Source organism: Pituophis catenifer, unplaced genomic scaffold (genome assembly GCF_029215685.1).
Source record: "Pituophis catenifer annectens isolate HBS135680 unplaced genomic scaffold, rPitCat1.0.hap2 SCAF_6, whole genome shotgun sequence".
In the NCBI taxonomy this organism is placed as follows: domain Eukaryota; kingdom Metazoa; phylum Chordata; class Lepidosauria; order Squamata; family Colubridae; genus Pituophis; species Pituophis catenifer.
The window spans coordinates 67,332,148-67,347,062 of NW_027256886.1; the positions used below are offsets into that span (position 1 = coordinate 67,332,148).

The following is a 14,915-nucleotide window of genomic DNA, read 5'->3' on the forward strand; positions in this document are numbered from 1 at the left end:
AAGTAAAATGGAGCTTCCAGTTTATAAAGGAAGGGCAGCATAAAATTGAAGCATACTATGAACGCTTAAGATTGGAAGCCCATTATGACAAAGTTTAATACCCTATGGCATTGTGGACTAACTCTCCTTCTTTGAAAGTACGGTTGCTATATAAAACACAATATTTTTGTAGTATAATTCTCACATTTTATAAAAATAACTTTAAAAATCCTAAGCTTCTTATCTCCTGAAGCTCCAAACTATGAAACCAAATATTCATAACACCCAATCATTCAACTAAGATAGTGTAGCCATAACAGTTACACTATGGCTACAGTAATTTTCACTAATTTTCTATTAATTTTCATTTCCCAAAATATCTATAGCACTATTCATGAATCCTAATGTCCCATGGTTGTAGACACAAAATATTTTCAGATTATCTTATTGCTGCATTATGATGTCATGATAATATAAATGGAGTTACATAGAATATTGCTAAAGTTAGCAAAGCTTCAAAGAAGGCAATACTTTATAGCATTAAGCCTGATTAGTTTACAAAAAATAAGACTGTCAACTTGCAATAAACCTGGGTTAATATTCATGCACATGGTATCCTATCATACCTTACTGTAAGGCTACAATTAATCAACAGCATAGAAAATCTCAACTAAATTATTGTAATATTACAACATATTCATCTTTATTTCAAACTGATTTACGAAATTGGTTTTATAATTTGGGAGCCCATGAAGAGCCTATAGCATGCTACACAAGATATAAATTAATGAATATAGCTTGCCCCATGCATTTTTTTTTAAAAAAAATATAGGTAAACATTCAGACAAAAAACCAAGGCTTCAGTCTTTATAATTACATTTAGTCTAAAGAACTTAGTCCAAAAGAAAATGAAAGACCCATTCAGCTCCCACCTAAACTGAATTTCAAAGGATAATGTCTTAATGACTACAATGTGTACAGTCGAGGAGTGCCTCTTACCTGATAAAAAGAGCCATCCTGTGAGCAGACTTGTGATGAGGAGCAGTTCTGACACCGAAACTGCGAAGGAGATGATTTTCTGATCAGATAAGAGGCATCCACAACTGAACATTGATCATCAGTCATTTAAAAATAGTTGCATATTCAAGAATGTAATTTTCTGACCCGTAAGAAATGAGCTATATGGCTGCCAGAATTTTTTTTAAAGAATCTATAACATTAATTATACATATAACATTAGTTACAATGTTTAAGAATCTATAACATTATGTATGTATGTATGTATATATGTACTGTATGTACTGTATGTACTGTATGTATGTATGTATGTATGTATGTATGTATGTATGTATGTATAAAATTACACACACACACACATACCACACACCCATCTCCCCAATGTGCAGCTTTCTTGTTCTCCCAATTCTGACTACAAAAAAAAACCCATGGATGCTCTAAAAAACAATAATCTTCAAGATATAATTGGAGGCAGATGGCAGGGTGGATATTGGAAATCTCATTTGAATTAAAGTATCCCTGACTTATATGAATGCTTTAAGGCAGCAAGGTGTCATTAAAAAACACAACACAATAAAAATAAGAACAGCAGTGAGGGAAAGAGAAACATTAAGGGGTTAGCAATAAGATTTGCAAAAAAATTTGAATCTCTATAATGCCAGGAATTTTGCAGACAAAAACTATGCAAACAAATTTAATTAACATTAACATTAATTACACCAATTGTGAATTCAGTAAAAGAATAGGTCTCATAAAAATGGTAATCGTCTATTTTTAGTTAATGATAACAATTGTTAAATTGCCGAATTATGCAACTTTTAAAGAGATGTATTTTTAAAATGATTTTCAGTAATAACAACATTTGGAGTTCCAAAGACTACTCCTATTCCATGCTAGATAATGGGAATTATTATTTTGTATACTGTCCAACTTGCTTAGATTCATTTAAATATTCAAAAGCATGGATAAAATGTAAATAGTTATTAAGCATGCAAAATGCATTGAAGACAGTTAAACTATAGGTTTAATTAAAAGAGAAAATAAGTTAGCAGATATAGAAATATGTAACTGTCCTACATATATCCATACTAGAGAACTGCTGTCATGAAACACTAGACTAGACAATATTTTTTTTATACCTGAGTATTTTATCTTCCTAGTCACAATTGTTTTGACTATACATCTATAGTTATCATACTGTTTTAAAATGACATTTTCAGAAATCTGAGAAGTCACTTTTTATACCTCAAAGTTAATTGGATTATTGTTATTTAATTTTTTTCAATTTATCTGGGTCATTTACCAAAATAACATATGGAGTTTCTTCATAGCACATGCCAATGTGCTATCTACAATTCATATTTTTGAAACTGTACATTTGTGAATTTCATGCTCTTGGATGCTATCTAAATAACTAGGTTTTTGGAAAAATAAATGTTATTTAGTAGAGATATGCCCCACATTTCAAATTTAGATTGTTTTGAGTTGGAAACAGGCCATTACAACCGCACCATGAGTTTTCTTATATCATTCTGCCCTTGTCTGTTCTTATTTTGAGATTACCTCATTTCAAGCTTGAAATGGCAGTTTTCCTCTCAAAAATTAAGGTTTTTAAGAATACTTCCAGTGCAGAAGAACGTGGTTGGAACACCACATGGAATTTGAAATAATTCCTTCTCTCTTTTAGCACATCTCCCCCTCCAATTTTTTTTCTAGTTTTTGTTTCTGTAAAAGCTTAGTATCAAACTTTTTTTATTGCTTCCTTGCTGTTCAAAGACACATCATTTCTAGGCTTGAAGGTTGAGGATTTCTTTGTGATTCTCACTGCCTTAGGAAAATTCTGGCCGTTACTGACTCCACTTCTTCTGTCTATCTGAACTGATATCAGGCAGAACAGTTACCCATCAAAGTCTTGAAAAGCAAAAATCCTCAACAGGTTTTCATTTCTGTCTTCTTTTTCAGCAAGAAATAACAATTACAATATGACACTAATGGCTTCTTTAATCATGCTGTGTCAGGCATGATGGTTTCAATTAACTTTCACATATATACCATGCTACTATACCATACCATGATGGCATAGCAGGTTAGAAGTGTATATCAAAATATTTTAACATTTTCCACTTATCTTGGAGGAACTATCAAACGATAAAACTAAAAACTAACAAAATTAAACTATTGGTCAGCTAGACTGGCATTGCCTCTTCTAGCAACTCTCCTGAGTCTCAAACAGAGTTGGTCCACTACTTGCTCTATGATCTTTAATTGGAGATGTCACTAAGGTCAGTGCCCTTCCTCTAAATCCTTTTATATTTATATTAAACCTGCTAAGAATATTATATACTATACCCACCTGTTTAAAGTCAAGATTTTCCTGACTTCAGTTAACAGAGGCATGACAAATCCTAACCTTGTCTGGCCTAGAGATCTCTGAATTTGGTAGAATTTTAGTTATGTATCTGCCAACTTCCCTTTATGAAAATAGACTAAGTTGTTTGACAAGCCCTCTTTCTTCGTAATTCTCACCACCCTAGGAAAATTCTGGCAATCACTGACCATTTCGTCTATCTATCTGAACTGTTGCCTGCTGGTAACAGGAAATCTAATGGGAATATCAGCAATAACCAGAAACAGACCACCAAAAAACCACGAAGTGTTTGGCCAATTTTTTTGCTTATCAAAGTCTTGATAAAAGCACTTTGTGCTTTTTGGTAGTCTGTTTCTGGTTATTGCTGATATTCCTGCTAAGATTTTCCTTTTTCCTGAATAATTTCCCTGGATAATTCTCTGAATGAATCTAGAGGCTGTTGAATCAGGACCTTAATGACTCCAGTATATCTGCTATACTATTTTATTTGTTTTTTTGCACACCTTACTACCTTTTTGGCATTCTTTCAATGAATTCTAGCAGCGGACTCACAAACAGGTAAGGATTTATTTTGCCTGTAAGCAAGAATTCATTCCACGTGCCCATACTGCTTAGAAAGGGCTATTTAAATAGCAGTATCGAAGATGGAGGGAAGTTGAAGTAAGTTGGCCTAACCCTTATCTAAAGATGCTTAAATAGCAATTTATCTCCTTTAAATCCCACACTCCTGCTTCACAAGGAGGACAAACAGAAGAAGGAGCTCATCATTTGTTACAAGATGTACTTTGTTAAGTGAAAATTCTTTAAAAAACAGCAAGAAGTCCTGTTTTTAGATGTAGCAGTGCCAAGTTACAGCAACATCAGGAAGACAGTGTATGAGAAACTGCAGAAGTTCCAAGGGCCTAAAGGAGGAACTGGAGAGGATATGGAAAAGTAAAGGCCAAAGAGGTCCCAGTGGTAGAAGGAGCACTCAGGGCTGTGATCTCTAAGCTGGGACAGTGGCTCCAGCAGAACCTAGTACCATCAGAGCTCTGTGTCCAGAAGACTGTGGTGCTAGAAATGACCCAAGATTGAGAAAGACACAGTCTGTCTCTGTCTCTGTCTCACTCTCTCTCTCTCAAACACACACATACATACATATAAGCACAAAAGCTTTTTAAGAGCCATGGTGCGGAGTGGTTAGAATAGTGTAGTGCAGGGTTAACTCACTGCTCATTCCAGGAGTTTGAGTCTCACCAGCTCAAGGTTGATTCAGCCTTCTATCCTTCCAAGGTCAGTAAAATGAGGACCCAGATTGTTGGGGGCAATATGACGACTCTGTAAACTGCTTAGAGAGGGCTGTAAAGCACTATGAAGCGGTGTATATAAGTCTATTGCTATTTAAAAGGAATATAATTTAATATAATACATAACTAAAAGCCCTATAATTAATATAAATATTTATATATAAACTAAAAGCAATAAAAACTTATTTCATTTACATTTTCGCCTCGTAGTCTCCATCTTGTCATGTAGATGAATTCCATAGTATGATCCTTCCCCATGATTTCCCCATTGCATAGTACATCCAGCTTTAAAACAAAAAACAGTTACTTGAAGAAGTATTATAAAACCATTCTTAGAGCTATGTTCATCTTTCCTAAAAGGGAATCATTCATATATAAGAGGAAAAAGATATTAGCTTGATTATTCTTATGCAAGATACTTATTTAATGAACAAGAAGAATGCAGACAAAATTATTTTTAGCTACTTACATAGATTTTAATTATTATTCCCAAATGCAAACTGTATTCTCCATCTAAACAAGCTGCTTAAAATAAAGTGTTTAAATCATAGAACATCCATTACAGCTGTTAAGTACATTTGCCTGGTTTCCCCCCATCCCCCAATATTTATTTTGGGATTCATTTGGTCTTTATATTAAATCACTGGATGTTTTTAAATGGATAGAAGAGTTATATACTTGTATTTTTTATGGCAAGATGAATATGCAAATTAGGAAATTATCTTGTGCTGTTTTATATGCAGTATATCTTCTGTATGAGGGAAGGAGAAAAACTAAAGTCTTATTTGGCATAAGAAAATTTTAAAAAATGATGTTATATTATTTTAGCTATCCAGTTCAGCACTCTAGCAATAATTTTCCAGGGGTTCAAGCATGGCCTTTAACATAACCTGCAAAATTATTTTAAAGCATTTTTTCCAAGGACAGAATCTAAGGTCATTAGCATACAAAGCATATATACTAAAGTAAATTGTGATCCAAATAATACAGTCATAAATACTGATATATATACAACATAAGAAAATTGCTTTACGCATTTAATTGTTTTAAAATAAATCTACATCTAATTTCAGAGTTACATGCCTTATAGTATGATTTTATATTCTGTTTGGATTATAATATACTACACAATTTTTCAGATGAAAAATTTTCAGATGGAAGCCATTTATAAAATGTTCTCCTAATAGTCTACTCCTTTTCTTTCTTGGTGATTGACCACCTTCAATAAAATAGAGACTTTAAATTGGATTATGATATTTAAAAGTGCAACTGAATGCCAATTTATATTGGAATAGGTCTCGTGAACACTTCACTAAGGAAAGATTGTTAATGTACTATATGACATTCCATACTTGCAATGCAAGGAAAAATGGTTTAGGTAGTTAAAGTTGTGATTGTTTAAATTCACTTAGTCAAAGGACGGGTGATACTACTTTGGGTGATAGAACATCATACCTCATAAGAACTTGGAAGCTTTAATTTTAAACTTAGAAATTTCTTGATGGTTCCTACAGTTACTCGTGTAGAACACCGGATGAATTTCTTCATCAACCCCTAAAGAAAAAGAGACAAAAACTGTAAACTTAGATATTAAAATCTCAATTGCTTGCACTCCAAATATTACCTACCTAATCTGATAACATACCAATTTTATTTATTTATATATACCTTGTCTTTATTATTTTTTTACAAACTTCTCAAGACTGTGAAATATCCAACATACCTTCCTCCACTTACTTTCCTCACAACAAAGCTGTGAGTGAGGTATGTTGGGCTGAAAGAGGATGACTGGCCCACCACCAGCCAATTTTCATGGCTAAAGCGGGACTAGAACTCATGGTCTCCCAATTTCTAGCCTGATGCCTTAACCATTTGACTAAACTGGCTTGAATTCTAGCCAATGCTAGAATATATAATATCTTCTGCTGACATGCAAGAATGATTTTATACAAATTAAATTTACTGAATGTAATGACTTCTTTAATATATTATTTATTATTTAATTTCTAATGAAAACTATTTAATATTTGTTATATGACAAAATATACATCCCATTAATCTCTTAAGTAACATAGAAAAATCAGTTGGGAGAAAGATACTGATTCTTCCTCTGTTAATCAAAGATATTTTTCTTTTAATCCAGAGGTGCGGAATTTGAGGTCCTGCAAATATTATTGTATTATAATGTTCAACAGCACTGGCTATGGTGACAGAGAATCAGAGTTTCTTAACTTTTAATTACATTTAGAACTTTAAAATTAGCTCACTTAGACCACTGTCTAAGAATGAAGACTCAGGTATGGTAACTGCAGAAAAAATTTAAGAAATTAGTTCAGATTTCCTTGAATTATAGAAAGTCACCTTTCAAGTAACAAATCTTGTTTATATCATACCTATTTACTCTGCATCATTCTACTAATTAATACTGTATAAAGAGTTGTCCCAAAGTTGCTTTTTCAAGAGGCAACTGGACTTTCTGTTTTTTCTTTGAAGATGGTTCACTTCTCATCCAACAAGCTTCTTCAGTTGAGAAGCGAAACATCTTCAAAGAAAAATGAGAAAGTCCAGTTGCCTCTTGAAAAAGCACCTTTGAGACAACCATGATCTGGATGACTGAGAATCTCCATAGACATATATAAAGAGTTCAAAACTCACTTTTACTACATTATCACCAGACTGCCCATTGTTACGTAAACAATCCAGACAAATAGCAATTTGTGGGTCACTTCTGTGATAATCTTTGTCTTCTTGGTTTTCATCTCCATTTTCACCATCTTTAGGATTTTCAGAATTTGCATTTTCTTCTGAAACAAAAAAAGTGCACAGATAGCAATGTAGAAAGTAACAAGCTAAGATTGCAATCTAGGTCAAGTTTTCTTGAAACCAATTTCATGTATCTCAATTGAAGCAGTGCCAAGAGAGTTCCATTCTGTTTGGAGCAGCTGTTTTCTATTCCTCTTGCTGTACAACTTCTACAAGAAGCTTCTCTGGTTAAAAATGGTGGGAGAAGGTGTCATCAATAAGCAGAGAAGTTCTACTTCTGCTTTTCAAACTTAGATGAGGCAGAAAATGTTCTGAAGAAGTACTTGAAATCAGTAATGCAGTTTATGACATCTAATTATTTAAAGTTTAAGTTATATAAAATAGAGGCACTGATGATGGTTTGTTCCTTCAGTAAGATGTACATATTTGCATTTCTTAACAAATTCAAGTGAAAAATAAGACTACAGTTTCTGACATTTTAATAAGTTGGAAGTTAAAATGTTACATTATGAAATAAATGTAAATACCTCCTCCATTTTCTATAGGTTTGTTTTTCTTCCAGAATTCAGCTTCACGATGCAATTCTTCTAGTTTTCAGTAACAAAAAAAACAAATTTGTAATTCAAATTAATAATGCAACAGGATTACCAAAGTAAATAATCTTGTTAAGAGGAGCAAAAACATACCCTCCCGAAGTCCTGGAACCAGCTTAAATATAATTTCTTCTAAAGTATTATCCAGCCTGGAAAAGAAAAAAAAATCAACAACTCAAAATACTTAATATGTATATATTCATATGTTAACATACATTACAGGCATACATTATAGAATTTCAATGGGAAATAACAGAACTATTCTAAATCTATTTTCAATTTCTTTTTGAGCAAATGTTCTGAGAATGATTACAAACTCCATGACTGTTCTGTAGGGAAGAGATGTACTCCATAAGACAGCAATAGTTATAATTTGATTTTTGGTTCCATAAAGCTAATGGGGCTCTATTGTTTGCTCTGTAATTCTGAATGGCAACAATCTTAAATTAACTCTAAATTAATCCTTAGGACTAATTCTTTTGAGGACTATGAAATTGATTGCGAGATTTTCTTTTGGCTAAAACGTAGAATCAGAAAGAACTTAAATATTCTACTGAAGAGAAGTAGTCTACATATACACATGCATAAAGACCCCATCCAGAAAAATATCTGTCTTGTTATCTTACTAGGTTAGAACCAATAGACTTGCTTTAACATATTGTCAGAATCTGAAGCCCATGAAATTGTTTGAATTGCCGTTTATTGTAATGACACTAAATTGCATCCACAGTTGGGTAATGATATTAGCTATTTATAAATATGCTTAGAAGTACGATGAGGAGACATCTAGGTGTATATTATAATTTTTGATCCACAACTATTTAAATTAATGCCAAGAGTATCTCTATTCTTAAAATTACTGAAGAATAAATGGGAATCAAAATGTAAAAATAGGATACAGAGTACATGCTAGCTATGTACAGAACAAGTTTATAAATTAATTCATAAACAAGTTCTTAATGAATGAATCCCTGATTCAAGCCATCAGTTTATACTCTAACACTTCTTTCCTTGTTGTGCTACTGCCATCACTTTGAACTAGAAAAATAATAAGATACCAAGAGATTTAAAATAAGAAGATACAGAGATTTTGAGAAGATATTAATATATCTGACTCCATGGCTGTTTCGCATAGATAGCCATGCATAACAAAGTTATTAATTTTTCTCAGGCAGAGAGAAAATAGTAATAGTAGGATATGAATATATAAACAAAGGAAAAGATCAGGTGAGATTATATGCTTTGATGCAGCATATAATTGCAAAACCAAGTATATAATTTTATATGTAATTTTTCCATTTTTAATACTTATATTTTCTGAATAAAATTATACACATGCGCATACTCACAAACACACACACAAAATTCCTTACATCTTAGACTAGCATAATTCTTCAACAAGAAAACATTCATTTGTATTTTTGGAAATCCGTAAGATCTCAAAAGATACAATTCTTAGTTTAATTAAAAATTAGCTACAATTATTGATACAGAAGTAAATCAATCTATCATCTATCTATCTATCTATCTATCTATCTATCTATCTATCTATCTATCTATCTATCTATCTATCTATCTATCTATCTATCTTCCTGGAACTCAATTGGGTGAAATTGAAGGTATAGGACAACAATTATTGAATCAAGATAAGTCAAATGGATTAATTTACAGAATGCTGTGACCCATGACTTGTGGGAATGAAATTGGGGAAAGTTGTGGCCACTTCAGCTCCACCACTCCTTCTGACGACACTTCCCAGAAACCTGTCGTCAGGTGCAACGGAAGATGGGAGGGCTGTATGCCCAGCCTTTCCTGCCTCCTTCCGGTTCCTGCACTCATTCAGCTAGCAGAAATGGGGCACAAATTATCTAGTAAAGCTTTAACACATTAATGTGTTGCCAACTGGTTTTATACTTAGTGTTTCCTTGCATTGTGTTTGCTATTTTGAGAGATTAAATTGTTTTTCTAAAAAACAAACATCAATTCTTTTTTTCTTTAACCCCTTCAACCAAGGAAAAACACAGAACAACAGCCATTACCATGTTATTGTAGTTTCCCATCATTCCACATCACTATCTACTCTCTTCCTAGAAACTTCATTCTTTTCCATAATGAGCATGTTGTTTAGAACCTTTGTATTTGCTGTCCATGATTCCTACCACTAAATTTTGTTTGCCTTAAAAAAGATTGTATGTCTTGTTGCAGGAGCTATAGTTCCCTGTCAGCAAACCATATTTCTGGGGAACCCTGCAGTATAAGTGTGTCAGTCACTTGCTTAGTAGACTGCTAGAGAGTGTAGGAAGGTATTTGCTTTCCTGCTGCTCATGACATTTGGACATCTGAAGCATGGTGGATGGGAAGAAAGGGAAATTCTTTTATTATATGTGCTGATACCCAGTAATGTTTAAGCTCATATAAAGAAAATAAGCCACCAAAAGACTAAAGAGGTGGGAAGTAGCTTCAGAGTTGAGCAAGAAGAGAAGGTGAAAAAGTTGGGTATGTATCATATTATGGAACCGTATCTTACTATAGTTGCAAAGCAAATGTGCAAAAATATTTAGATGGTGTAAAGAGAGGAATTTTTCCAGTATAATTGAAAATTGGTTGGCAATATTTAAACTTGGGAAATTAATGATTTATGACCTGTAAAACTGAAACTGAGTTGATTGAAACAAGGCAGATCCTTTTGTAATATTTGAAACTAATTTAAAATGTGTCTTGTAAACTTTAATTATAAGGATTGAATGACTAACGTTTTGTTAAAGTGACAAGAACAATTCTATTATTCTCAATTATCTAACGTTGGTAATTTGGAATTCCAGCACTAGATATATATATTTTCTTATACCATTTCATTACACTGTTAATGAACTGTTTTCCTTTGAAATAATTTATTAAATAATTTATTAAATTTGTTAAATAACCCCTTACCGTAACATTTCTAATGGATTGGTCTCATGTACTTGATTGCCACATCTTGGGCAATCATTGCTGTCTTCAAAGTGTTGCACAATACAACTCTTGCAGACTGCAAAATCAGATAAGATGTGTTTTAGGAAAATATGTAAATAATTACTGTAAACTACTGATTTTTTTAAGGAAGTCTAATATCCCAAAATCTACTAGAAATATATCCTGATTTTCCACATGTTATTTGATAACCCAAATACTTGAGCTTGGAGATTCAAGACCATTCTGGCAATGAAGTTTTAAAGTATTGAAGATTGTCAAATCAAGTTATGAAAGAATTATGCCCGATTTAGCACTGTACAGTTTATGTGATTATTATGTCTATTTTTATAGAGTTAAATATTGTATCTCATATTTTCATCTAATATCCTTGGAGGAGAAGGAGGTACTCTGGACACCTGTATGTCTTACAATGGCTGTTGTTAATATGTGAGGGAGAGATATTTTTCTAAATACTTGCAAATGTACTCTTTTCATTTACCGTATATCTCCCACATTCCCTTTTCTGCTGAAAGATGTTCTGATTCCTAGAACATCTGGATCCAGGCAGATACTCTATGTCTCTTGCTGTCATATATGTTTGTTCTACTGGTTAAAGTACCAGGCTAAAAACCAGGTATGAAAACCATGACAGCCAGCTGTGGTGACTTTGGGCCAACCTCTCAGCCCAATCCACCCCACAGCACTGTTGTGTGGGGAAAATAAGAACAGGAAGCAGCATTATGTATGTTCACTGCTTTATATTACTTATAAAGTAATAAAGATGGGATAAAACTATAATAAACAACAAAATAAATAAATAAATGTAGAATAAAAATAAATAAAACAAAACTATGGTCCTACTATTAAAACTCGCTTCATGGTTTCCAACTCCTTACTATTAATTAATAATTCAAGCATATCTTGTATGTGACAGGCAATGTATACTGAAATATGTTCTAGTACAGGGGTCTCCAACCTTGGCAACTTTAAGCCTGGTGGACTTCAACTCCCAGAATTCCCCAGCCAGCTTTACTGGGAGTTGAAGTCCTCCAAGCTTAAAGTTGCCAAGGTTGGAGACCCCTGTTCTAGTAAATATTAAACATCAATGCTTCTAAACCATGAGCCTTAATCTAACAACTGCAAAAGCATTAATAAGCATTAATTAAAATAGAGGGGGAAAGGATGTCTCACAAATCCTTACTTACAAGTATGGAGGCACTCGGTGACGGTAGTTGGCTTGATCAAATACCCTTTACAGATGCAGCAGGTGATATATGGGTTGAAATCTTTCACAGAGTGCTTTCTCTGAGTAGCCATTTGTGGTGCTAGCAGGCAGAATAAAGTGATCAGACTTGAGACGTGGATTTGGAAGGCAAAAGATTTGGGATCACAGGAGCTGAGGTGCTGCTGGCTGCAGCTGGGCGTCTCCCAGCATTGGAGCAGGATCTGGATTCTCAAGGGGTGACAATGCTAAACCCCATTTTCTTTTTAGAGTTAGGCATCTTTCAGCCCTGAAACAAACAAGCCAAGGAAACAAATAAATTCCAGGAAATGAGAGACATATACCAGGGAGGAATTGGTTATGCTTCCCCCCACCCCTTCCCCAACCTTTTCCTGCTCATTAAAACAAGAAGAATGTTGCCTGCAAGAGTTTGTAGTGAAAGGTGGAGGAGAAATTGGAAAAAATAACATAGAGGCAAGCCCACATTGCAGTCTTGCTTACCTCTTTCCTTACCCCCGACTGCTGAAAACCACAGCACCAAAGGAGAGGAGTTTGCAAGAGATCCTGGAGGGAGAGGTTGTACGTTCCCTTCTTGAGCCATTCATAAATAGCTCCTATGGGGGAGTTCATATCTTCCACAGTCATTTCTGGTTCAAAACTCTGAACCAGGAATGTGACCGGGCTCCTGGCAGTTATCACCAGTAGAAGAGGACATGCAACCTCCCCACTTCCGAGCCTTCTTTGGCAGAGAGGCAGCCCCCCCCCAAACCAAACCTCAGCAGAACAGGCCTGTTTCTATCCCCTTAATTTCAAGGTTCTTTCAACTCCATCCACCAGTCCTGAATGTACATAATTATGATGAACAAATGCTGAGTATGTAGACTCAGACCACCAGAGGTTGTTTTTCAGCTGCTATTATTTCTCACTCTGGCAAGGTCAGCTGGGACATATGGGAGTTGCTCTAAGGTATTGGAAGACCACCTAATTGGGAACTGTGGCTCAATAAAATACTTTCCAACTTCTTGGAAAGTTGATCTGGCAAGGAGTTGGTAGAGGGATATGCAAAAATGCATATCAAAACATAAGTAGGGTTTTAGATACATAAGAAGTGCCACCAGGAATACTAAAACTTTTTGTAAGATTAATTTTATTTTTATTATGCTGTCATTAAGATGGGTGACAATGATAAATATGGCAGCATCTGAAGAATGGGAGATGAATTAATTAGCAGCCCAAAACAGATTTGAGGCAACAAAATTGCCTTTAACATCTTAACTAATATCATATTAACAATGGCCTTAAATATATGCCATTATAATCCAGACACACAAGCCATGACACAATGACAGTTACTCAGTCCTGCCCTCTTTGCTTCAGATTGCCCCTTTTGTTAAAAAGGGTGTCCATTATTTGCAAAAGGGATGCAAACAATCCCATTTGTCATTCCGGTAAAAGATCTTCCTTATCCAGAAAGCAGCAAAAAAGCTAAGATAATTTGGACATAGAAAAAGAGTTGAAATAGATGAGAGCAATGGACAGTTAAAGAGAGCGGCAACGGAGACAGGGTGCTTTTATAGGAGAGGAGACTGGTAGCTCTTCTGACAAACTAAGCAATCATTCCATAAATCAGCCCCAAATGCTTATTTAAAGATAATTATTTATATTTATATTTATTTATGTTTTGTCAAGCATGTATTAGATAACAGATATAAGTATAAAATGATTATTAATACATGAAATGGATATGAATAAAAGGGGACATTAGGACAGGACGGTAGGCACGTTGGTGCACTAATGCATGCCCCTTACAGACCTCTTAGGAATGGGGTGAAGTCAATAGTAGACAGCTTAAGGTTAAAGTTTTGAAGTCAACAGTAGACAGCTTAAGGTTTGGGGAAGAAACCACAGAGTCAGGTAGTGTATATGTTCGTTCATTGAACAAATCAACCCAGTATTCTCACTCGAGGCACAAATGACTAGGCTCAAATTATTCTAATTAGAACATATTATACAAAGGTCTCTGCACAATGCTCTAATAAGGGGAAAGGAGATGGAAGGAAAGAGAAGAGGAGGAGGAGTCTAGATTCACTCAGGCATCCTTGGGAGACTTGAAAGAACAGATTAGATCATCATGGAGAAAATCTATCTATGCAGTTGATAGAGGTTAAAAAGGGCTTGATGGCATATCAATCAAACTTCTGTTAAACACAATTTTAATTGCTGAAAATCAACCGGTGACTAAACTATACAGAATAATTATTCATTTCCCTTTTTGTCAGTATCTCAAAGTGATGCACATAGTATTCCCTCCTCCTATTTCCCCCAACAACTTTGTTCGGTAGGCTCGTCTGAGAACACTGCTCCTCCTTAGGTTTACAATAATTTGCTATTAAGAAATTAAGGGAGGATATTTTTTTCTTTCATTTTAAGGAAGATAAGGTTTTAATGTATATTTATTCATTCCCCAAATTAAAGTTGAAATTATGCCACTTCTGATCAAAACATCTGGTTTTACCACAACAGTAATATGAAAACATTTTGTTCAGTAGGAATCATAGGTACAGTCATTCCACAAAATTGCCTACTCCTTATATTTCCCTAGTTTTTATTTCTAATGTTATATTTTTGGCAATAAAAAATTAAAGCAACTATTAAGAGTATTTTGCAAAAGCAGTTGCTGTGTAACTATAAAAACCAGATTTTTGGAGGATTACTTTCTTAGCTTTTTCAATTCT

The 14,915-nt window shown here is 34.1% G+C and overlaps 1 protein-coding gene across 4 annotated transcripts in view; it reads right to left on the minus strand.

Annotated features, from left to right (window-relative positions):
• The window catches only part of PCGF5 (polycomb group ring finger 5), a 41,416-nt gene that overhangs the window by 9,575 nt on the left and 16,926 nt on the right, over positions 1–14,915 (minus strand). For 3 of the 4 annotated variants that reach the window (XM_070944874.1, XM_070944876.1, XM_070944875.1), the window contains exons 2-9: positions 12,164–12,469; positions 10,938–11,034; positions 8,100–8,155; positions 7,941–8,000; positions 7,306–7,454; positions 6,106–6,204; positions 4,846–4,935; positions 979–1,038 (exon numbers count right to left, since the gene is read on the minus strand). In XM_070944874.1, the coding sequence (XP_070800975.1) occupies positions 979–1,038; positions 4,846–4,935; positions 6,106–6,204; positions 7,306–7,454; positions 7,941–8,000; positions 8,100–8,155; positions 10,938–11,034; positions 12,164–12,275 (723 nt within the window). In that variant the 5' untranslated portion in view covers positions 12,276–12,469. The remainder of the gene's footprint in view (positions 1–978; positions 1,039–4,845; positions 4,936–6,105; positions 6,205–7,305; positions 7,455–7,940; positions 8,001–8,099; positions 8,156–10,937; positions 11,035–12,163; positions 12,470–14,915) is intronic. The other variant, XM_070944877.1, reaches the window with a different exon arrangement.